At 45.9% G+C, this 24797-nt stretch overlaps 1 protein-coding gene across 2 annotated transcripts in view; it reads left to right on the plus strand.

Annotated features, from left to right (window-relative positions):
• The window catches only part of PPP6R2 (protein phosphatase 6 regulatory subunit 2), a 744860-nt gene that overhangs the window by 241139 nt on the left and 478924 nt on the right, over nt 1–24797 (plus strand). For both annotated transcript variants that reach the window (XM_078677857.1, XM_078677853.1), the window contains exons 7-8: nt 14078–14143; nt 15030–15142. In XM_078677857.1, coding sequence (XP_078533983.1) covers nt 14078–14143; nt 15030–15142 — 179 coding nt within the window. The remainder of the gene's footprint in view (nt 1–14077; nt 14144–15029; nt 15143–24797) is intronic.

Genomic DNA, 24797 nt, shown 5'->3' on the forward strand with positions numbered 1-24797 from the left:
TAATACAGTCTGTATTCCAGGGGGAGGTCACTAAGCACTCGGCGTGACCGTTACAGGCGTGGTACGTGAACCGCTGAAGGGTGCCCCCTCCTCTACAGGTGTCCCATGTCATCTAGACCCAACCCAGCCAGTTCTTGTGTAGGCAAAGGGCCGAGGCTCACCCGGGACGGTGTCATGTTAACGGACACAGCCCAGGGACGAGGTAGCTCACATCCTGCACTCCGAAAGGTAGAGTCCCTCCCAGTGTCGGAGCGCCCCAAACATCTAACAGGACCAAGACATTTCCATCGTCTCTACTCCTATGTTACTTACTGCGCCAGCATGGTGGGAGACAGAAGTTCAGTCCGGACACGAAGCTCCACCATCAGCGCCTCGCGGGTGTCCCTCGATGATTGGGTCAAACAGGGTAGTACTGGTCGATGGGTTCAGTCATGGTGTACCTGACAGCTCGCTCCCACGTCAGTTGATCAGGTCAGCAGTTTGTGGAGTGACATCTGGCAGATCCATCGATACCTGCGAGTCCGGTATGCCATAAAGATGCTCATCATCACTGGGCATCTCCCGTGTGCTATCCTCCAAGGCGGCGTCCGCACCCAGGGAACCGCTGATCTCCGCCACCATACGGAGGGCCTCCTGCTGCTCATTACGGACAAGGTCGGCCGGGGGGCTCACCTCCGCTCCTCTGTTTCGTCGCCCCGTCGATGTGGATCTGCGCCTGCGGCGGCGTCAGGACCCCCGGGGGCGCCTCAAGGGCGATGCCGATGTTGACCCCTCAGAGTCCGCACCCACTCCTGAGTCCAGCCATGTCTCTACCGCCTCAGGGGTGTTAAAGAAATGGGTTTTATCCTGGGCTACCACGCGCAGCCGCGCCGGGAAGAGCCAGGAATATTTCAAGTTCAGCTGGTGGAGCCGTTGTTTCACCGCCAGGAAAGAATGTCGCTGTACGTGGACCGTGTAGTCCGGGAAGAGCATGATTTTTGCATTCTCAACCCGTATCTCCGGCAATTTCCTGGATTCCCGCAAAATGGCATCACGGTCCCGGTAGTTCAGTATGCGAATGAGCATGGGCCTGGGGTTGGATCCCGCCGGTGGTGGCCGGGTCGGCACTCGATGAGCTCACTCTACCACAAAGTATAGAGAAAGTGCGTCCTCCGGGAGCAGGCTCCGCAACCAGGTCTCCATGTGAAATTCGGGTTCCCTGCCTTCCCATCTCTCTGGTAGGCCCACGATGCAAACGTTATTTCTTTGCGCCCTCCCTTCCACATCCTCCGCGCGATCTTCTAGGAATACCACTCGATTAAGGAGGTCCTGCACATGCTTGTCAGTTTGTGTGACCTTAGGCGTAATGTCCTTCACGGTAGCTTCCAGAGCGGAGGTGCGGTCCACCAGCTTCCTGTGGTCGGCTCGCAGGTGCGTGAGGTCTATGGCGACACTGTCGATTTTCGTCTCCAGGGAGGTGCGGGTCAGCTGCATCGACTCATCTAACCGCTCCATCGCCGCCAGCATCGCGTCTAACTTGGAAGCCGTCTGTTCCTGTTCTGCCGAATTTGCCGCCTTCTTCATTTTTCCCTTGACTTGGGTGCCTCCGGCGCCAGCCCTTGTTCTAGCTCCCCCAGACATGGGCAGCACAGCCGTTGTCGCAATGTATATATGGCCAAAGGCGTCCTCAGGCTCCAGGGGGTGCGGTTCGCCCTGCTCCCTGGCCGCCAGCGCACGTAAGAATCACTGAACAATTTTGCCGTCCATCTTCGCAGCGAGGGAGTGGCGACAACACCAGGGCTGGGTGCGAAGATGGGCACTCCCTCTCAGTGTGGTAAGCTCCCTCCGGGCGGTCCAAGCACGTATCCCTCGCAAACCTCCGGAGTATAGAGGGGCCTCCAGGTGCCACTGACCTCAGCCAGGCTCCCCTCCAGTATGGGCGGCTGCGGGACCCTCAAGTTGCCTCGAGCAATGGAGTTCGGCAAATGGCGCCCGCGCCCAGGCCTCACTCTTCAGGGCGCGGTCCCTCCGCCTCTAGGAGATTGCGTCGCCAGCCCCAGAGGCCGCACCTCAGCAGTGTCAGGAGGGGAGAGGTGTGAATTACCGTTCTCCAATCCGCCCCCGGGGGGGGACCGCCACTCGCAGGTCACCAAGCAGGGGCCCAAGGATGCAAGGCCCCGACTGCGCCACCACTCGTCAGGGGGAGGGGGGGCGGCGGGGGCGCCCGATGTCTGCTGCAAAGGGGCACTCACCCCACTTCGGCACCCTGGTGTCCGGCACTCTACGTCCGCCGTGAAATCGCCCCAGGTGCAGCCAGATGTAGGGCCTCTATGGCAAGGCCCCGCGGCCCATCCCCGGCCTCGCGTGATCTCAGATGCCGGCCAGGAGATCCGGCAGGTGAGGCAGGCAGCTTTCCCCCCTGCAGGAGCAGCCAGCGATCGTTTCCATGGCCCAAGCTCCAGCGCAGGCATGCAAGGCGTCCCCACGATACTTGAGAAATTCGGCGGATAATGGGCCGTAGAGGGGGAGCTCAGTGCGGAGCTCTACTCTAGCACGTCCGCCGCCATTGCGTGCTTAGCCACACCCCCGCCACTATAGCCTTTCTTGGTAACATACCCATAGCTGACATGTGTAAGGCTGCTACCTAGTCTAGTTCACACACATTTACAAAGCATTACTTTACAGATCTTCTTGCAAGACAACTGACCTGAGTAGGTCCACCCTATCTTAAGGACTTAGTTTCAGACCACAAATCTCTGCGCCATCCACTGGCTAGGCACCGCTTAGGGGAGTACTGCTTTACAGTTGATGCAGAGCATGTGTATTTACCGCCACACATGTTACCCTGTAAGCATCTGTTTCTTGCAAGTATTGCTGTCGATTCGCATTTTACCAACCGCCTCCCAGGAATTCGGTGTTTGATACAGATCACTTCAACCTACATAGTAATTTATGCTACAAGCATGTCCCCTATCTTACCCTACTCATTACTCCGTACCAACTTTCACCCACTCTGTAGAAAACAATCTAACAGTGGAGTCAGTGCCCAAGCTCGTTCTTTACCAGAGGAGTTACTGATACTCAAGAATCAAAAGACTGTTGAATAAAAACCAAGTTGCAACAGTGTGAGAAAGTGGCTCTATATATACTGGACCAGAATAAGGTACAGTGTGTATAGAGTCCACAAACCCCAGAGATATAACAGAGGTTAAAGCCAGGTGTGACCTTACTCTCTAAAGTGGTAGCTTGGTCGAGCAGTAAGGCAGTACCAGAGGACAGTGTAAAGCATTTGTTGTACACACTCAGTCAGCAAAAGGTTTCACACACTCAAAGACTGAACTCCAAGCCAATTGTTTTAATATCAAAGATATAGTGGTTTTATTTTTAGAACCAACAGGTATCAAAATATACTGTTCTCAATATGAGAGGTCTCAGATGAGTACTTTGCAGAAAGGCAATACACTTTTTAAACACCATAGGTACAGGAGTTGCAGTAGGCAACCCAATTCTACACAGAATTTAGCATTGAGCTCAATGGGTTTTTCTATATAAACTCAGTTGATTACTTTGTAGATTACTTTGGTAGTTTCAGGACTGGATCCTAGATTCAGTCCTGGGGTCTAAGCTGAAAACAATTTAGTAAAAACGTTTTAGTGATTGCACTGATTTTTCAGGAATATAAAGCTATTTTAAAAGTTCACACTTTTCAACAGAAATCTGGCAATGTTATCCAATGGGAGAAAATTCAGGTTGCAGGTAAAGTACGTTCTCGTTACTTTTGTAATCCAGTACTGGGCTCCTAGGTCCAGCACTGGGATCTTAGCTTAAAACAGGTAAGTAATTACGTTTCATTATTTGGTATGATTTTTAAAGAATATTTCAGGTTTTCAAAAGTAGACACTTAGAAGAAATTTCACAGAAAAGCACATAATGGATTCCTATGGAGAAAATTCAAGTTACTAGTAAACCTGACTAGGATTACTTTTGCGGTTCAGTACTGGGCGACAAGATGCAGTACTGGCTTCTCTCCTGACCACAGGTGAGTATTTCGGAATACGGTTAATATTATGTGAATATTTTAAGTTTTCAAAAGTAGGCACTTAGAAGATTTTTCGAGTCAAACCAGTCAGTGTTATCCAATGGCAGGTTAGTGAGTTACAGGTTGCCAGGTGAGTACTCGGCTGGGCAAGTTAGGGTTCTGGACATAGACTCAGGGGTCCCCCAGGGTCAGGTAAGTACCGTTGGTTCACCCTCAGCGGCACAGGGGCAGCCGGGTGCAGAGGTAGTTAGGCCCAATGTTATCCAATAAGGGGCAGGGGGACTCCGGTTGGTGGCTGCTGGCTAGCAGGCCATGCAGCTGTGGGAGCTGTGCTCCTGGTCACTTGCTCAGGGCAAATGGGAAAGTAGGATAGGGCACAGGTTGCGTTGCCAGGGGCACTCGGGAGGCTGGGTGCAGGGTGCCTTTGAGCCGTCGGGCGCTCAATGTTATTCAATGGGAAAGGTAAAAAGGGAACAAAGGCTGCAGACTCGGGGACGGTGATTCTTCAGGTGCGACCACCACTTCGAGAGGTAAGTTGGGATCCTGGAGCAGAGGTAGGTACCCCAAAGGGAGGCACAGGGGGTCGCAGGGCGCCGGGTGCAGGGGTGTCTTTGGGTGTCGGGAAATCTTACTCTCGGCTGGTCGCGGTTGGAGGGGTCCCTGGATCTGAGGCTGCAGGCGTCGTCTGGTTCGTCGAGGAGGGTCTTTGGGCACTAGACTTCGGGTCCCAGTCGCTGGGGGGACATCCTCGTGGTCTTGGATCACTCGGGCCGAGCTTGGCAGGGGCAGAGTGGGCAGGTCTTGAGCTTCCTGGCTGGCAACTGGAGTTGGTTGTTGAAGCAGAGCCTCTGCTTATGGGAATCCCAGTTTTTAAGAGAGTCAAGACTGGCAGGTCCACCGGGTGTCCCAAGGTTGCTATCCGCTGGAGTTCCCGGGATTAAGCAGGAGTGGGTTCCAGGATCGACAGGCCAGTAGGGCTGGGGCCAAGTCAGTGGGTGTCGTCCTGTTGTTGGCATCTGCACGGCGGGTGGTCTTCTTGATATTCTTTCTTCTTTTCTTATCGAGATCTGAGGAAGGAATGTTCAGGGTGCCCCTGAATACTAAATTTAGAGGCGTTACAGGTAGGGCAAGGGCAGGGACCAATAGGTCCATGTCCTGGGGTGGGTACACCCCCTAGCCTGCTCCTCTCCCGTGGGAGGGGGGCAGGAGCCTTCTATGATTGGGCAGGGATCCCCATCTTCAAGATGGCCGGAGCCCGGGGTCGTGCTTCACCTCGCCTCTCCCACCGGAGGGGTGGGGTTGGCACAAGCTGGCACCCCCCCTTCCTGACGTAGGGTTTTCTGCCAGTCTTCCCGCCAGAGTCGGGGTTAGAGCCGGTGGGGGCCAGTTGCTGAGTACAGCAAATGGTATGGAAAAGCTCACAGAGGCGGTATGCCTTTGAAGCTTCCCCCTGCCCATCCTGGGGGAGGAGACCTAGCACCTCGCCCGGGAGGTGCATTGTTGCAGGCCCAGGAGAGCGGGGGGCTCTCCACCCAGGGGTCCAGCAACATGTCTGCTGTGTGGCAGCCTCTGCAGCCACTCAGCCCAGACGTGGATTGTAGGTTAGGTTTTCAGGGGGCATCTATAAGATCTCTGGTGCATTTTACATTAAATCCCACACTGGCATCAGTGCGGGTTTAATGTGCTGAGAAGTTTGGTACCAAACTTGTCAGTCTTCAGTGTAGCCATTATGGTGCTGTGGAGTTAGTAATGAAAACTTCCCAGCACCATATACTCTTAATGGCATCACTGCACTTACAGTGCCCAGGAATGGCCCTGGGTACTGTAGGGGCACAGGGCTCATGCACCTGTGTCCACACCTCTGGCATAGGGCACCCAGCTAGAGGGGTGACTGAAGAATGCCAGGGCAGTGGGTTCTGTGGGCATGGCACACAGGGATGTGTACCATGTCGACTCTTTGTTTAGTTCTGCATTTAGACACTCAGCCTGCAAAGGCAGTGTGTTGATGTCCGGGTACAGGGCCCCTGAGGGTGGCACAATACGTGCTGCAGCCCTCAGGGGTCTTCTCTGGTCACCATGCCCTGGGTACCTAGGGTACCATTTACTAGGGGCTGACAGGTGGCCAGAGATGCCAATTGGGTTTTGGTTTCAACACAGTTTTAAGGAAGGAACACAGGCCCTGGGTACCTGGTTGGCAGGAGCCCAGGGCACACTCAGTCAAAGCACATCAGCAGTTCAGAAAAAAGTGGGGGCATACCAATGCAAGAAAGATGGCACTTTCTCACAAACAGTCCAAGCCCAACACTAGATGGCAGGATTCTGCAGGCCGAATGAATCTACAACACTACATGCAATGAAAAGATGTTTACAGGGTAAGTAACGTAATCCTCATTTTTTCCCTTATTGCAGGATATTTTTTTTTGTGAGAAATTGTTTTTTGTAGATCAGGCTAACACAAAATACTTGCATAGTTGAGCGTCATCTTCTCTCTGCAACAAATGGTCTTGCAGTTTTATCTTGATCTGGTTCAAGCCGCATAGATCCACGCTACCCCCTATTGTCTGCAATGCGCAAAATATGGCAAAGAGCGCATCGTATCTTGGGCATTAATTCTCGAATACATGTAAAGGCTCCTATATGGAAAAACTCCAGGATACGCATTAAAGGTAGAAGCTTTCTATGGTCTCAATGGAAATCGGCAGGCATTTTCACATTAGACCAAATTCTCCATGATGGGGATCTTAAACCTCTATCACAGTTAATGGATGAATTCAACTTACCCCCGCTGCAGCATGCCAAATACGATCAACTTAGACAATCTCTTCTCAAAGCTCTCGGTTCCACACCTTGGTCATTATCTAGATCACCAATAGTGTTTTATTTACAAATTTGGGGAAAACAGAAAGGTGTCATTTCAGGTCTCTACAAAACAATCACATCTCAATTGTTTTCACATCCATTATCCTGCGATCTCCGACATAAATGGCAAACACGTTTACAGACTTCTTTTTCAGATATGGAATGGATGAATATACTAGATGGTTTGAATAAGGGAGCTCGAGAAGCTCGTTTAAAGTTTTGCTTATTTAAAATTCAACATGACTGGCATTGGTCTCCGGTTAGATTACATAAGGCAGGCTTGTTACCGCATTCCAATTGTTGGAGATGTAGTGCTTCTGGATGTGATATTGTTCATATTCTTTGTACGTGTCCATTGGTTAAAGATTATTGGTCTTACATAGGTCAGACCTTACATAAGTCTATCTCACTGCATTTACCCCTTTCCACAGCTAATATTATATTACATGATTTCAGAAATGTTCCCACTCTTTCTAAACCACAATCTCTTTTCCTACATACTGCGCTTGCAACAGCTAAAATCTGTATATTAAGACAATGGAAATCTTCCACTCCACCATCTCAAGAGTCCTGGTTATCTGCTATGATTCAAAATGCTTCGCATGAAAGGATTATATATAATATTCAAGATCAACTAGAGTTATTTTCACAGATATGGAATCCTTTTCTACTTTCTTAACATGTTTGTTTTTGTTATCATTTAGTTTTTAACACTTGATTGTATATGCTTTTTCAATCTTTCCTTTATATATTGTTATATATATTTATTGTTCTAGATAGCATAATATTAAATATTGTTCTATATATGGATTTACTTTTTAATTGATATCATATGATCCTTACCCTTATTACTTGTATTTGAGTTTTCTTGTTTTTGTTTAATGATTCTGAAATGCTAATAAAAAATTTCAACACAAAATACTTGCATAAAATGAAAACACAGTGGGCATCTGTGGCACAGCACAAAGATGAAGCCAGGTAAAATGGAAACGCATTCAGCACTAATTAATCAGAGAATCTAACAAGCTCTTAGTTAGTTCCACATATCTGACTGCATGAAAATAAAAATTACAGGTTGGTTCCATGCTATCATCAGTGTAGACTCCTCTATCTGATTGCACCAAATGCCAGTACAGTTTGCAGGTGTGAGCTTCTAACTGGAAACCAGACAATCTTAATTTCACACAGGTTGATCAATACAATGTTCCCTCAGTGGAGTATGTAGTTACCGTGCTACCACAGACAAATCTAATCATAATATCATTATCCTTTTTGCTACAATAATGATACAACAGGCCGAGCATCATGTGGAACAAAGGATAAAGTACAAGACCAGTGTTTGTATGAACCAGTTTCCGATGATCCTTTGTGGTCAACACCACTATCTTTGTTCAAAAGATCTTGTAAAGAACTACCACACAGGGTACATTTTTGGTTGTGTTCTCTGGAATATTGATTGCAGAGGCTAATACATAGTACAGTACCAAGAACACCCATATCTGATAGACATCTAGCCACAGATTCTTTACCTTTTGAACTTCTAGGCGACAGGCTGGATCTGGAAGATTTTTAATAGCCGTACCCCTGCGCACCAATAGGTGGTGTCGGTCGAGTCCACGTGAAGTCATAGACGCCGGGTTCATCGTTGTGACGTCCACGTAGTCTATATAGGCTCCAACCCGGCACGCTGAATTCTGTTCTTTTATTTCCACACCAGCCAGCGCAAATCTGTCGAAGAGCGCTTACCCCCTGTTACTTTTTGACAGACGTGTGCTAGGTATGTCTAGTAAGAAAGCCTAGGGATCAAGCCTTGTGGCCCCTGTCACCTTGCCCTGTCAGTCACGGATCCCCATTTGGTGCGCCTCTGGTCCGTGGAGCGCGAATGTCAGTTGTGCTCCAATTGCCGGTCCATGGCGTCGAAGGCTTTGAGTGAACGGCCCAAAATGCTATTAGCTGTGCCATGGAGGTCTCCTCGTCTATCCCGGTCGAGGGGAAGGTCTGAGTACCGCTTCAGGGTGGTTGAAGTCTTCTTCCTCAAAGTCTCCTTTCTTGAATCCTCGTGGTCAGGTAAGAAGCACCAGAAGTAGAAGCGTGCATCGACTTTGCCCCATCCGTCGCACGATGAGATGGAGGAGCCTCGGCGTTTGCGGCCCGCTTCCTGTCATTCAACCTGCACTATTCTGAAGGGTTAGGCATGAATGATGAAGATTGGGAGGAGCAGCAGGAACCCTTAGAAATCCTGCAACCCAATCAAGACTGAGGACCGGAGTGATGCTAGCGGCATTAACACCTCCCCAGATTCTGGCATGCTGTCTCCCTCAACCTGCTGTGGAGGTCTTGGACTTGCAGCTTCCTACAGTGGCATTCCAGACTAACGTCCTGACGAAGGCCCTGCAGCCTTGTATCTCTCTTCGGAACCCTTGCTGCCTTTCAAACAGCACCTGGTCCAAGCCCAGCACAGGGGCTCCTGAGAATAGAACCATTGCCCGCCGCGACCGCCCTGCACTTGGCGACCCAGCTTTTCTCTCTACCCACCTCACCAAGCTTGGTGGTCCAAGCCTCCACTTCCCACGGCACGTTCTCTACCGCACCCCCGGACAGGGAATCCAAAAGGCTGGACAGCTTCGGTAAGAAAATCTTTTCTTCCACCAGCCTATAATTGTGGAGGACTGAGCTCTCCTCTCCCAAGCCATTACAGACGGTTGAGATGCGGCTAAGTTTGCCGTACGATGTGGCTTAGATACCACAGAGTCGCTAGGCAGAGCAATTTCCTCAATGGTGGCCGTTGGGTGCCACACCTGGCTGAGGACCTCTGGCTTTTTGGGGGATATCCAAGCTAATCTTATCGACTTGCCTTTTGATGGCTCCTGTCTCTTTGGAGACAGAGTGTACGCAGTGCTTGAGCACTTTAATGACTCGTGGGCTACAGCAAAGTCCCTAGGCCACTCCATGTCGTCCCTGCCTGTGTCTGCTTTCGCCCCCATCGTGGCTATGGAAGGGGCTTCCAACCGTGCCAACCCTATTCCATCCAGAGTACCTTGCAAGTCCAGCAACCTCTGTGGGTCTGCGGATGTGGTTCGCCCCAACCCCGTTTGTTGGGTGGCCAGAAGTCTGGCCCCTCCTCCACCACCCCTCCTCCTCCACCGCAAAACCCTCCTAGTCTGAGCCTTCTGGATCATGCATGCCCAGTTGGGGCAGGATACTCCCTCACCTCCTCCACTGGTGGGTGCTGCAAATAGTCAGAAGAGACTACTCCCTCCCCTTTGAGATTACTTCCCCAATCATGCCTTCAACTTACCATCGGCTGACGGAGGATCACCGTGCCTTACTCCACAAGGAAGTCAAGACTCTCTTGACCAAGGGAGCCATAGAGAGGGTCACTAGGCCAGAAATAGGCTGTGGTTGCTATTCCTGCTATTTTCTGGTTCCAATGAAGGATGGAGGCCTTCGTCCTATCCTAGACCTCAGGGCCCTCAACTACTTCCTCAAAAAAAAGTTAAAGATGCTCACCCTTGCATCAGGTCCTGTCTGCTGATGACTGAATGGTAGCGTTGAACTTGCAGGATGCCTGTTTACACATCCCCATGCTGCCTGCCAATCATCATCGCTACCTGCGGGTTATGATGGACCACAAGCACTTTGTTTACAGTGCTCTTTTTCATGCTCACCAGTGCCCCTCGGATGTGCATTAAGGCGATGACAGTGGTCGCATCCCATCTGCAGAGATCAGTTGATTGTTGAAGGCTGGCTCGTCCCAAGCAGTAGTCTCTCGACTCCGAACTTCCTGCATTCGCAGGGGTTCACTATCAGCGTGCAGAATTCACACCGGACTCCCTCTCAGAAGCTCCCTTTCATTGTAGTGGTTCTGGACATTGTGCAGTTTCAGGCCTATCCTCCTGAACGGCGAGTCCAGGATATTCAGGTTATGATACCAATGTTTCAGCCTCTATCCTGGATTTCGGTTAGAGTGACTCTGAGGCTGTTGGGCCTCATGGCCTCCAGCATCCTGCTAGTGGACCATTCCAAATGGCACATGCGGGCTCTGCAGTGGACCTAAAGTTCCAATGGGCGCAGCATCGGGGAAATATCACTGACCTGGTTCAGATTGGGTCAGTGGCAGACCCCTCTTCCTTCCCCACCCTGATCTCACAATAGTGACGGATACGTCCCTTCTGGAATGGGGTGGCCCTCTGGGAGAGGTGGGTATGAGAAGACTCTGGTCTCCGGTGGGAGCCTAGCTCCATATCAACCTATTGGTGCTTCGTGCGATCCGGTTGGCACTGAAAGCCTTTTTACCATCCCTCAAAGGAGGGCTAGTTCAAGTGTTCACAGACATCACTGCCGCCATGTGGTACTGCAACAAACAGGGCGTAGTGGGGTCATGGATACTTCGTCAAGAGGCCCTGTGTCTCTAAACTTGGCTGGAACAATAGGGCATTTCCCGGAACTATGAAAGCGAGAGAGGGCAAACTCAGCTGCTGGTACCTTACGGATCACGAGTGGCATCACCATCCGGAGGTGATGCAAGGTCTCTTTCAACAGTGGGGAGAGCCTTGGTTAGATGTATTCACCTCCGAAGAGAGTGCACAATGTCAGCAGTTTTGCACGTTGGAGTTTCCAAGGCGACTCTCGCTCGGCGATGATTTTCCTAGATGCCTATCCGCCCATATACCACCCCTGCCCAGAGTGCTCAAGAAGATCATGAGCGACCGAGCCCAAGTCATCCTTGTGGCTCCATTCTGGGCACGGATAGTCTGGTATCCCGAGCTTCTGCAGATCAGCATCGATCCTCTGGTCAGGCTGCCTCTTTGGGAGAATGTTCTGTCGCAGCACCGGGAGAGGGTCCTCCACCTGAACCTGTCCACTCGCTGCCTCCTTGCGTGGCGATTGACTGGCAACAGATGACACCTTCCTGCCGAAGTCTGTGAAGCTATTCTGGCAGCCAGGCATCCCTCCACAAAGCCTGTACGCGCCTGCTGATGGCAAAAACGTAGTAAATACTGTATAGAATGATCTTTTGATCCTTTGTCTGCTTCCTGGTCAGATGTCCTCCTATTTATTTTCTTGTTGGCCCAGCAGGGCTCTGCTCTGAATGCTCTGAAGGGTTACCTTTCGGCCCGCTCTGCTTTTCTTTGGCTGCTGGATCAGCCATCTCTTTGCAAATCACATCCTGTCCAGAGATTTATGAAGGGGTTTACCCGTTGGGGGGGGGGGGGGGGAATCATCTGTAGGGCCAGTTCTTGAGGTCCTTCCTGGAGCAGTGTAGGGACTTGTGGGAGGTGGTGGTCATTCCAGGCCTTGACTGCAAGGTAGGAGAAGGTCTTTCTTATTGTTCTGGTCTTGTAGATGCGTGGGATGGTGTCCAGAGTGTGATCAGCTGATCAGAGGTGTCTCTTGGGTGCATGGAAGGAGAGGCAATTGTTTAGGTTTGTTAGTCCTCTATTGTGGAGGGCCCACTTTCTATGTGCCTCCCCATCCTTCTAAGGAAGAAGAGCCACTCCACCGTCTGTATTAAAAAAAATTGGAAAACCAACCCTTCATAGGGTACGTTGGTGCAAAGAAGGGGTGAGCAGTTCAGAAGAGGACCATTTCACGCTGGGTCATCCTCTGCATAAAGATACGCCACGCCTTGACAAAGTAACAACCTCCTGAAGGTCTTGGAGCCCATTCTGCCAGGGCTAAAGCAGCCACCACTGCTCTCCAGCGTGGTGTTGTGGTTTCTGACATCTGCCAAGTGGCCACATGGGCATCTCTGCACACGTTTGCCTGACACTTCTGCCTGGATTCTCAGGTTTGCAGGGAGGGTCAATTTGGCTGCTCTGTCTTGCAGGACTTCTTTGTCTGAAACCTTTCCGCAGTCCCTTCTCCGGGGATGGTATTGCTTGGGTATCTGTTCAAAGGTAAGGACTCTGCGGCTAGTTGTCTCTGTCAGATGGACAAGTTACTTACCTTCGGTAACGCTTTATCTGGGCTAGGCATGATCTAGTTGCACATTCCTTTCCGGCCGACCCATCCTCCCCTCACTGCGGTTTGGTTTAGTGTCAGGGCTGTTTCCCCCATAATGGCCCTAGTTGTTTTTGGCACTCCAGAGTCAGTCACTTAATGGCTCCTGACGTGGAAAGTCTTGAAAAGTACTGACGTCAGCGCACTGGGGATAGTGGTTATAAAGACAAAGCGGACGCCCTGATGATGACTAGCCAGATGCCTACGACGTCATGTCAAGTCAACCGATGCCATCTATTGGTGCGCAAGGGTACTGCTATCAAAAATCTTCTGGATCCAGCCGGACGCCTGGAAGTTCAAAGGTAATGAAACTGTGGCTACATCTTGTCTCTACCAGATAAGGCGTTACTGAAGGTAAGTAACTTGTCCTTCAAGTCAGAGGCTGATAATAAGAATGACCAACGGGTGAGGTGAGTGACCTCAAGAATTTATTTTTGATTATAATCAAAGCAGAGACTGTCACAGCCTAAGAATTAAACTCTTTATGTAGCACAGGCACATGCATTAGTACTGCAAATCTAATTGCCAGAGGTATTGTGAAGCTATACTAGCATTTAATAGATATACTTCCTTCCTTCATACCAGAGGTCCTAAAGAAACTCATTTGTATATCAAGATACTGTCTGTTATCAACCTAGATATAATTTTTCTTTGATAGATGTCTCCGAAGCTTTATCAATTTTACATTTAAAGGACAGCATTCCTGAGACTGCCTGGGCATATGTAAGCGGTGGTTGTTTTTTCCTGTTCTGCCTGCCAGCACAGGCATATCACAATATGTGTGAAGATGGGAGACTGTGTATGCCATAATCTCATCGAAAAGTATTTATCGTAATTTAAGTATGATATTGTAGTCTTTTCCAAAGTATCTGACACATGAGTTCAATGCAGGTTTATACAATATGTTTTATGCATATAATTCGTTCTGTGTAATCGCTTGGTCTACTTTGTCATTTACGTGCAGGACTGGTACAGTGGAATGACACTAAAACCTGACCAGAGTGCATATATATATATGTAAAGTGACACAATATTGAAACCATTTCAAGAATAGGTTGTACATAGGAGTGTTGGAAACGTTTTATTAAAGGTCATTTATATATGAAAATCAGTGCTTTGATACTGAACTGTTTATGAAAATGATCCTTTATTTAGGAGAGCAGGATACTGTTCTCATGTTGCAACTTTTCTTTTCAGTGGCTGGATGAAGAGAAGCTTATTCAACGTTTGGTTGAGCTTATTCATTCATCGCAGGAAGATGATGTGAGTGTTTCGTAATTTATCTCCAAAACCTAGTAAAAAATTACCAGTCTAGTCTCACAGGAGGTTCTGCTTTCTACATTAAAATGTTCTGTGAATTTGTTTGAATGTAGTCTAATGTAATTGCCCTTACCAATGTCTTCGGATTTTTGAGGATCTAAATGAGTTATTTTATCTCAACATCTGACCTCAATGTCCACCATCATTATTTGGCTCAGCTCTTAAATTTCAGAACTTTAAGAAAAGAACACTTTGATTTAATATCGGAATTGTGAGTTTGTTTTCTATTGCTTTTTTCCCTGAAGAATCCTTTTAAAAGTCATCCATTTACCTTCCCATCTTTCCATTGTTCACAAAAGATTTCTACACATCTCTATAATTCACTGTGATATTGTATCGTGTTTGTGAACCATTTACTAAAAACAAGGCACAAGGTTCCTTTCTGCACTTTATTGCACTAGTCCTGGTGCATGATTGCCACTGCACACTAGTGTGCTTCTGACACTTCAGCTGGTGACTTTTTGTTAATTAGTTTATAATACACTTATGGGGATGGCTTAACCATGGATATCTTAATAACGAAGCAAACTAGTATTTTGCCACTAGTTTGTCTTGCAAGCTGTGGTTAAAATAACCAGTGAGGCCTTAAAAACGTAAACTAACCTAAACTGCTTAAACAATTCATGCTAATGCTGGTTCTTTAGTGGCAACTAAAGAGTGTGTTCCATACCACTCTAATACATCCAGCTGTGTGTGCTAATTGAATATGTTCCGGATGTGCTAATCTACCATCGTAAATTGTAGGAAGACCAGCCATGTGGTTAATAGTGTCTATGAAAAATATACAAGTCTTAATGTGTGTGTTTTGTTTCTGGTTTTCTTTTTGCAGCGGCAGTCCAATGCTTCCCAGACACTTTGTGATGTTATCAGGCTTAGTAGAGATCAGGGAACGCAACTGCAGGAGGTTTCCGAGCCAGATCCTCTGCTCACTGTGCTGGAATCGTAAGTACCTGTGACTAACTATTAAAACATCGGGCTATTTAGGAAACTTGTATGGAGTAGAGAGATTTGAACATGCAAGATCATGGGCACTCACAGACATTTTCCAGGGTGCCAAAACGTTTGGTCTGTGGTGTGACCGAGTGCTGCATAGATACCAGCATGGTGGCATTTGGGTAGGGGGTGTTAAGGGAGGGTGTAAGGTGGGCATAGGAAAAGCTAAGCATGCACATCCAAAAGCTGAATTGCACATTCTTAAACTAGAAAACCTGGGGTTTAATCCTGGCGTCCCCACTTGACCAAATTGTGTGATCTTAGGCACTTGTTTTATTTCACTTTGCCATCTATTTCTTCATTTTCATATGAGGACATCGAAGTACATGACTTAAGAATGTATTGTATTGTATTGTAATTATATAGCTCTTACTACCCCTGATGAGGCGTCGAAGCGCTTTTCCGGCAAGTAGTATGCTGCTCCGGGACCCGTAGAGGATTAGTGTTGAATTAGTGTAGTGAAACTGGCAAGTACATGTTAAGTGGTGAATAGGTTAGTCCGTTATTTGTATTTGGAATGATAGCAGAATGATAGAGGAGAAAAAAGGTTTGTATTTATATAGCGCTTGTTACCCCTGATCGGGTGTTGACGCGCGCTATTCAGGAAGCCCATAAAGGATTAGTGGTGAATTAATATGGTGAAATATGAAGTAATTTCAGTGGGGGATATTAGTCAGTTATTTGGAGTGAGAAGGAGAGCAGAGGGATAAAAGGGGAAGTAAGGTTTGCATTCATATATGACTTGTTACCCCTGATGGGTGTTGAATCGCTTTTCTGGCGAGTAGCACGCCACTCCGGAACCCATAAAGGATTAGTGTTGAAAATTAGTATGGCAAGATATGAGTAGTGGATATGTTATTCAGTTATTTGGGTAGAGAATGGTAGGTGGCGGGATAGAAGAGGGAAAGAGGTTTGTATTTAAATAGCGCTTGCTACCCCTGATGGGGTTTTGAAGTGCAAGTAGCACGCTACTCTGGAACCCTCGGGATTAGTGTTGAATTAGTATGGTGAAACATGAAATTAATTTTAGTGGTGGACATGTTAGTCAGTTATTTGGATTGAGAAGGGTTGGGGAGGGGTAGAAAAGAGGGAAGAGTTTGGAAAGGTTTGTTTTATGGGATCGGTATAGTAAAAGAGGTGTCAGATGATGCAAGGAGGGGTAGAGTAGGAGAGAGTGTAGAAAGGGGTATTTTGAGGATCATAGCAGTGGTATGGGGTTTGGGATAAATGAGAGTGGATGTAGAGGATATATTGATAGATGTATAAGATGAGAAATAGGGTAGTGCATTGGAAATGCTAAATTATTAGAAAGTGATAAATGTATAGATCCATAAGTACGTTGAAAGTATATAGATGCATATAGGAGGTAAGTATATTGGACAGCATTTCTGGCCCTGGTCAGTCTCGAACAGGCACAAACAGGCAACTGCCCTTGTCCTCTCTGCCCTTAGCCTCGACGCCTGGGCTGAGATGCCCTAACCCTGGCCTTTTATAGCCCTAGTAATCAGGTGACCCCTTCAGCCAATGGGAACCCTAGCCCTAACACTATCCAATCACAACACTAGCCCTAAAATCTAGAACCAATAGGAGACCAGGACTCCAATCTTAGCCCTAATCCAAGCACCCAATCAGTTCAAAAACCCTGATCTCAACGTCCAATAGAGGCCCTAGCCCTACCAGTAGTCACAACCCAAGTCCAAGCAACCAATGGCACAGGAAGCCCTAGTCCCTACTTCCAATAGAAAGCCTAACCCTACTCTTAGTCCCACAACTAGTGCAGCAACCAATCACACCAGAATCCCTAATCGCTACTTCCAATTAAAGGTCTAACGCTAGCCCTAGTTCCACCCTACTCTCAACACCCAATAACATAGGAAGCCCTAGTCCCTACTTCCAATAGAAATCCTAACCCTAGCACCCTAGCCCCAACCCTACATTGATTGAATTACAGACCCAGAAACCAATCAGAACCCTCAAATATCCAACCAATGAGAACACCAACCCTAATCCAATAGAAACACCAGATACAACCACCAATCAGTGTACACATGTACCAACCATTAGCAGACCATATAAAGTCCCAGCGACCTCAGACAAGGTTTGCTGGCCAGGGAGTTGGAAGCTGCTTCTCCTGTTCAGAATCTCCTAGGAGACAGACAGGCTCAATCCACACTTTGGACTTCTGCAGGTAAAGGCCTCACTAACTTGAAATCTAACAATACTGTTTGAATAAAACTATACGCCCTCTCCTGGCCAAAAAAATAAAGTGCACAGGCCCTAGTAAACACATTTTAAACAGCTCACAGAAGCACCCTCTGATGTAGAATATCCCTGTTGCTGAGGGGGGGGGGGAATTAGGCAGGGGGGGTTGTTTCACTGGCTTGTGAACACAGAATGGTGGCTGGGGTTGCACTTTTTTAACATATAGGTCTTAGCACAGAGCAAAGGAGAAATGTGCTGTACAAAACCTTTTCTTTTGTTTTATTTAATAAACTATAATGTTGTCCATGTGTAATAAATAGCAACGCTGGCCACTCAGAGGCTTCACATATCAACCGTCTTGCCTCTTAGTTCACTATTTGCATTGTTGCGGGGGAGTGGTGAGCATGACTGTTTCTAAGTTAATGTTTGCAAGCTGTCACTTAAAAAAAATACTTTTTAATGCACCAATATGATATGATGTACTGAGGTGAAATGCTTCTGCATGTTAAGAAAATGCACTTTTCGAATTTTGAAGAGACTATCATATGTTTACTTGTTTTTTTGCAAGATATCTCCGTGAAGGTGTTCCTAAAGTTAAGTGGCGCTGGAGACCTTAGTTACTTCCTGTCTTTAACTTCACGTAACCTGTAGTTAAATGTTTCCCTGTTTACTTAACATCTTTCTCAATGTTAGTGCTTATTCGCAAAAACAGCAGCCTAGTGCTGCTGTTGACCAGGGGTTCACATGTAAAGGTCAGGAGGGTCTCATGCCGAGCCCCAGGACGCACTTTGAGCATCACTGTACTAGATACTCCCCTAGTAGTTTTCCACTTCTCACTATTGAGGGGCGAAAGGTGGGGGGGGGGGGGGGGCAGAGGGTCTGAACGGTTCATTACTGCTACAGTTGTCACTTGGATATAATTTGAGGATTTCGGCCTCCAACATAATCCCCCTTTCCTGCTGTGACTCTCGAGCCATTATTGGAGCTGTTATTTCTGCCTGCCGAGCCTCACATGAATCAATGTGCTTTTCTCAAATTGTATTGGATCGCTCCAGTGACTGATTGCTTTTCTACACAGGGTGTCAAAATGCAGGGTGCTTAATTCAATCACAATTCCTTTCTTCCTCCCATCAATAACACTGTTAGAAAGGAGACCTCAACCCCGCCTTTAGAACATCTGTCATTCCTAAAGCCCAACTGCTTAATTAAATTTGCCCAGTATTCCTGGCTCTAAATAAGTTTCATAGTTGATCAGCTTGTACTTGCACAATATAAGCTAAAAACCCTTCAAAACATAATTGCACAAACATTATGGGACTACATTTAAAATTAGGAATCCTAAACTAGTTGCCAATGGAGGTAAAAAAGTTAAATCACAGCCCTAGAAGTATAAACCAAACACTACGAGAGAGGGGTTGAGATTTTCAATGAAAATGTGCTAAAAAGACATAAGTTAACTTAATTAAAAAGCAGACCGTTTTTTTCAATTCAGAATGTGAAATGTCCTAAGTTAATATGAAGGGAGTTAGTTTCAATAAAGACACAGAGGTGAGGATTAGGCGGATCAAACTTTCTATTCTACTTATAGCAGTCAATATAAACAAGTTGCCATACTGATAAAACCATGAGCTGAAACTACACATTGCTTATTGAAACTCAAGTAATTAGCAGTTTGTACGTTTAGAAAAAGTCCCCACTCTTTCTCATCGTCCTCCTTCCGGTAAGTGCAGACAATGTTGAACCTTTCACTGTCAAGATCTTCAATAGCTCTTGGGCCTACTTCTCTTCTGATGCTGCAAATCTATTTAAACAAATTGAAAACTCCAGAACTAACCCTTTTGGAGAATGCATATTAAACACTTTAACACCATCACAACATGTTATAACAAGTCATCATATTAATAGAGGAATGGTAAAAGATCAGGAAGTGGGTCACTTAAAATGCCCATCCTTCCTCATCCAGGGGAGGGAGTCATTAGGTCTCAGTATGAATACTGGTGGGGTAATCATTGCCTTCATGTCCTTGATAGAATTGTAACTTTCCTTCACATTAGAACAAAGATGAGTATTTTATTTTATTTACTTATTATTATGCCAAAGGCAGCTGTAGCATTGTACTGCATCAAAATAATCAAGTTAGGAAACAATCGAAAATAAGTAACTAGTTTCAAAAAGATGCAATGCAATCAGCCTTGATACAGTCAGAAAGCAAGGAGCTAAACACAACTAGCTTGAGAAATGTCGGAACAAAAGGTTTTCAGCACTTTTCTGAAACCTAAGACTAGGAGCAGGTGAAATTTTGAGAGAGGGTTGAAGTTCCCACTTCTCCAGTATAGGGTGCCTTTCATAGATTCACATGCTGGAATAATTCCCCGTCGTCGAAGTGGAAATCCCACGGTACATAAAATAGTAGTAAGAAACATATATGCTAACATATATGTGCCCCCTCCTCTTCAAGCGGCTTTTGCTTCTACAACCAACTTGGACGCGAATTCCGGAAAGGAGTACAACAGCGAGAGCTCCCTGATACGCGATACACGGACTGACACGTGAAATCTGAGACAGTGGGCGGCCAGTTTGAATACCGGTCACTACGGTGTACAGGGAAGGCGTGCACCGTTCTATCAAGTTACTTCAGGTGAGGAGGCAGCGATTATCCGTAGGCAGCGTGCAGACGCGAAGGGTACAAGTGGATTAGCCATTCACCACAAACAGACTTCAGCGCACATAAACTTTAAAAAAATACACCACTTGGCTGCACTGCCAGAAACCATGGCAGCCAGTTTGGAAACGGAGCGGGAAGCGGCAGCAGATGCATTGTTTGCACAAGTGCCACGAGGAGCAGGCAGCAAACAAATACAAACCAGCGCCGCCACAGCAGCTAACCAAGACGTTAAGAAAATGTTAAACCTGTTGCAAAAGAAATCTCGTTCTGAGATTACTAAATGGTGGGAGCACAAATCGCTTACAAAGTATGAGGAGGCTGGACGGGTCCCGAGAGGGTTGCGTATTATGCTGGCCCCAAGTTTTGCGGACCCCAATCCCAACATGTTACGCGAATGGGGGGAATTAAACTTGGGAGCCTCTATGAACTTAATCAAGCTTCTGATCAGATACGCGATTCTGGACCGCGCCGTTTTACTGGATGACATTCAGAAAATAAATACGGATTTAGATGCTTTCACTGATAGTGAAACTCAAACAGTGATTACCAAAGGACGCAAAGACATCAGCGAGCGTCTAAAAAAACATGATGACAAAATTAAGCTACGCAAAATAAACAAATTTGCAAGAGATCTCAACGACTATGAGACAGGCCAAATATATACGTTTGCACGCAAATTTGATCAGGCTAAAAAGCAGCGGCAAATTAAAAAATCGGCGCTAAAAACCCAAACACAGGTGGTTCAGCAAGACTCAGCTGCAGCATTGGATAATCATGAAATGTCAGCAACGGATACCATTTCGCTCGCCAGCACATCGAGCACATGTGGCTCATTGTCAAGTTTATCGGAGGACAATTTACCACACGCCATCCTCGACTTGGGTGAAGAAATTGATTTTTTAGTCGAGGCCCACATGCAGTCTTTAGGTCCACGGACACGGTCACGGAACACAGCAAGAGGAAAAACACAAGGCGAAGGGCAAGAAGAAAATGTGCAAATACCACCGCAGCCACAAAAAAAGAAATGGTTCAAAAAGAAAAACAACAAACAATGATGAATGCAAGCACCATCATCAATTTATCTGACATAACACTAACCACAGCCGAGCAACAAATACTCAAGTTGGGTCTTAACTTTTGTCCAGAGAGCTCATTTGACTACACCAACACAAGAGCTGATGTCTTTCTATATATTCGGAAATTAAAACTTAAGAAATTTTATGCCATCAAATCCAAATCCAATGTGAATTCGTCCACAGCCACTGGGGTAGCCGATGAAATTGATGTATCCCCATTGGTTCCAGCAAGTGATGCCAGAACTCTCATAACGCTCTGCAATTTGAACAGCGGAGCAGCTCCACCTATGCTCAATATGGATGTCCCTGATACACAGAGTGAATTGCGGGAGATTGACATTTTACAAAAGGGTGCCGGTGAGAGCCCCTTCAAACCGAAAAGTAAATTTGTCCCTGTCATGCCAAAGGACGCAGTGGACATCTACCATGACTGCATCATCGAGGATTTGAAAAAACTTAACAAACAAATCCACACCAACGAAAAAAATATGTCCAGTTTCCAAACCAAGCAATATAATAACTTAATGGCCAAATTATCAAAGAATCAAGAGGTTATCGTGAATTCTTCCGATAAAGGAGGAAACATTGTTTTGTGGCAAAAAGATCAATATATCAAAGAAGCTAAGAGACAATTAGAATACGCCAATTGTTATGTGAAGAGCAACGGCGTTCAATATAAGCATGCCAAAGATAATGTCAAAAAGATGCTGTTATCGTATAAAAGAAACAATTTAATTACAGCTACTGAGTGTGCTTTTCTTGTAGTGGAACATCCAGTTATGCCACACATGTACCTCATTCCCAAGGTGCATAAAATGCAAAATCCAACACCGGGGAGACCCATCATCTCGGCGATCAGAAGTATGGGTGAGAACATTTCACGATACATTGATTTTTATTTACAGGAGCATGTCCAATCGCTGCCAAGTTATATCAAAGATACAGGGGACTTTCTGACCAAGCTAGAGTCCATACAGTGGCAAGAAAATTGGTGCATCATCACTCTAGACATTGAGTCACTGTATACCTGTATTGAACACACGCAAGGTATAGAGGCGATCAGACACTTTTTGGGACACAAATCCTGTGAGTACTATAGTCACAATAAAATGATATGTGACTTGGTACAATGGTGCCTCAACAACAATTATTTTTTGTTTGGTAAAGACATTTGGAGACAAATACGCGGTGTTGCCATGGGATCCTGCTTCTCCCCCAGCTACGCGTGCTTGCACGTGGGGCTGTGGGAGGAGCAGGACCTGACTGGCATTCCTGGCTTTGAGCGCATCAAGCACTGGATGCGCTTTATTGACGATATTTTCTGCATATGGGAGGGTGATGTGAATAGTGCTCAAATATTTGTCAATGCGCTCAATACCAATCATTTCAATTTATTTTTTACATCTAATATCAGTACTACATCTGCTGAATTTCTTGATGTTTGCATCAATGTTAATGGTGCGATGATTGGTACATCCTTACACAGGAAACCCACTGCTGGCAATAGTATTTTACATGCCAGCAGGGGTCACCCCAAACATGTCATAACCAGTATTCCTCTTGGCGAATTGTTGCGTTTAAAAATAATTTGCAACACACAAGAGAAGTTTGAGGAAGGTGCCGTTGTGATGTTAGCCAGACTCCAGGCAAGGGGATATAGCCAAAGCTGTCTATCCCATGCATTAGAAAAGAGCAGAGAAAGATCAAGAGTCTCTTTACTGACACCTAAACCTTATGATGACAATGCCAATGCAGATACGACCAGGTTAATAACCACATACAGCAGACAACACCGCGCAATTATGTCCATTATCAACAAACACTGGGCAGTTTTAAAAACTGATGGTGTTTTACGAGATAGGACTCCAGACAGACCAGTGATTACATTCAGGCGTGCGTTTAGCATGCATAGCAAGCTAGTCAAATCCAGCCCTGAATTACCCAGTCAATCAATGGTTTGGAGGTAAAGGCTTCCACAAATGCTCCTCATGTCGAGCATGTAAATTTGGGCAGAACATCACCCATTACAGCACTCCATTCTCCGAGACAGAAATACCAATTCGGGCAATTACAACTGCCGAACGGAGTTTGCGGTTTACGTCCTGACATGCACCTGCGGTCTGCGCTATGTGGGCAGTACCGGGGCTCAGGTGCATGTCAGGATACTGCAGCACCTTCGTGCCATTGTGAACCACGATGGTGCCTATCCAGTGGCGCGTCATTTTAACAGCAGACACAACAGGGATCTGTCGTGTCTTACATATTATGTAATTGATGCTGTTGCCCCACTCAGACGCGGTGGCGACCGCGATAAATTATTACGCCGAATGGAAACGCGGTATATTATCAAGCTCGACAGCAAACAACCCAATGGGTTGAAGGCGACAGAGGATATGCATAATTTTTTGTAGAGGTGTCGATCAAGCGCATACACGCGGAATGGGTTTTTATAATCTCAGTAATACAGGTTTCAGCTCTTTTGTTATAAAATTTAGAGTACTGAAGTATATACGTCTTGGAAATTATGTAATCCATAATAATGCACTCATTTTTTGTGATCTGCAGTCCGATTTTTGTTTTTGGATTGGCTGTTCAGGTTTTTGAACAATGCAGTCTTTTAAATAATCATTGGTTTAAAAGAAATTTCTTTAGGTGGTTTATTTACACTGTGAATATATTTGAGCACTTTTTTCACTTTTTGTACATACAATTTTTTGTAAATAGTTCTAAATATTTATGAGATATAAAGTTTATAATGTATACATTTTAAATAAATATATAGGACTGTAGCTCAATATCATGGTTATACACTGAGGTGCATCTTGGTGACATATCCCCCTTTCTTTCACAAGTTCTGCCAAGCTCTGTATCAATTTTTAACGGTACTGTGGCCAATTTTAACACGTAAACCTTTTTTTAACGCCTTATATATCTTTGATTGTTCTATTTTTGACTGTAAACTTATGAAGTTGTGAATTATGCATTTAAGCATATCATATGAATAATCAATTTATGGACAATTTTTCATGCATTTGTGCAGTTAAGATATGCAAACTTTTAAAGTATTTGTACAGCAATATAAATAAATTTCCAAGAATTTGCAATCAGCACGATGGAATTATCATCAGGTGTTATTTTTGATACATGGTTTTAAATGTGTTACATGCAACTACAATTTACAATGTTAAATAGGTACTGTGACTTTAAAATGTTGAAATCAGGCTGTAGGCTGAACTATGTGATGCACGTGTGGTAGGTGTGGCCCATAGGTGGGGTCAGAACCGCAAACATAAAAGAAAACTCCAAACAAGAATGTGGTGTGTGAACAAGAGTACGCCAGTACTCGAAACGTTACATTTTTGAAAGGCTCGTGAATAAATACAACTTGCCTGGATATCGTGGGGTCTGCCTCTTCTTTCGCCGCTTGTGTGTGGAGGTCTGAAGATTGCGCTATATATATATATATATATATATATATATATATATATATATATATATATATATCTATATATATATATATATATATATATCTATATATATATATCAAATAATATACATATTAAAAAGTAAAATTTTGAAGTACCATAGAACAGCATTCGCCCATAGAAAGCATTGAGGGAGAGCTCGCTTTAGTAACGTATCCAAGTCATTATAATAGTTC

The sequence above is a fragment of the Lissotriton helveticus genome, chromosome 1_1 (assembly GCF_964261635.1).
Source record: "Lissotriton helveticus chromosome 1_1, aLisHel1.1, whole genome shotgun sequence".
NCBI classification, from domain to species: domain Eukaryota; kingdom Metazoa; phylum Chordata; class Amphibia; order Caudata; family Salamandridae; genus Lissotriton; species Lissotriton helveticus.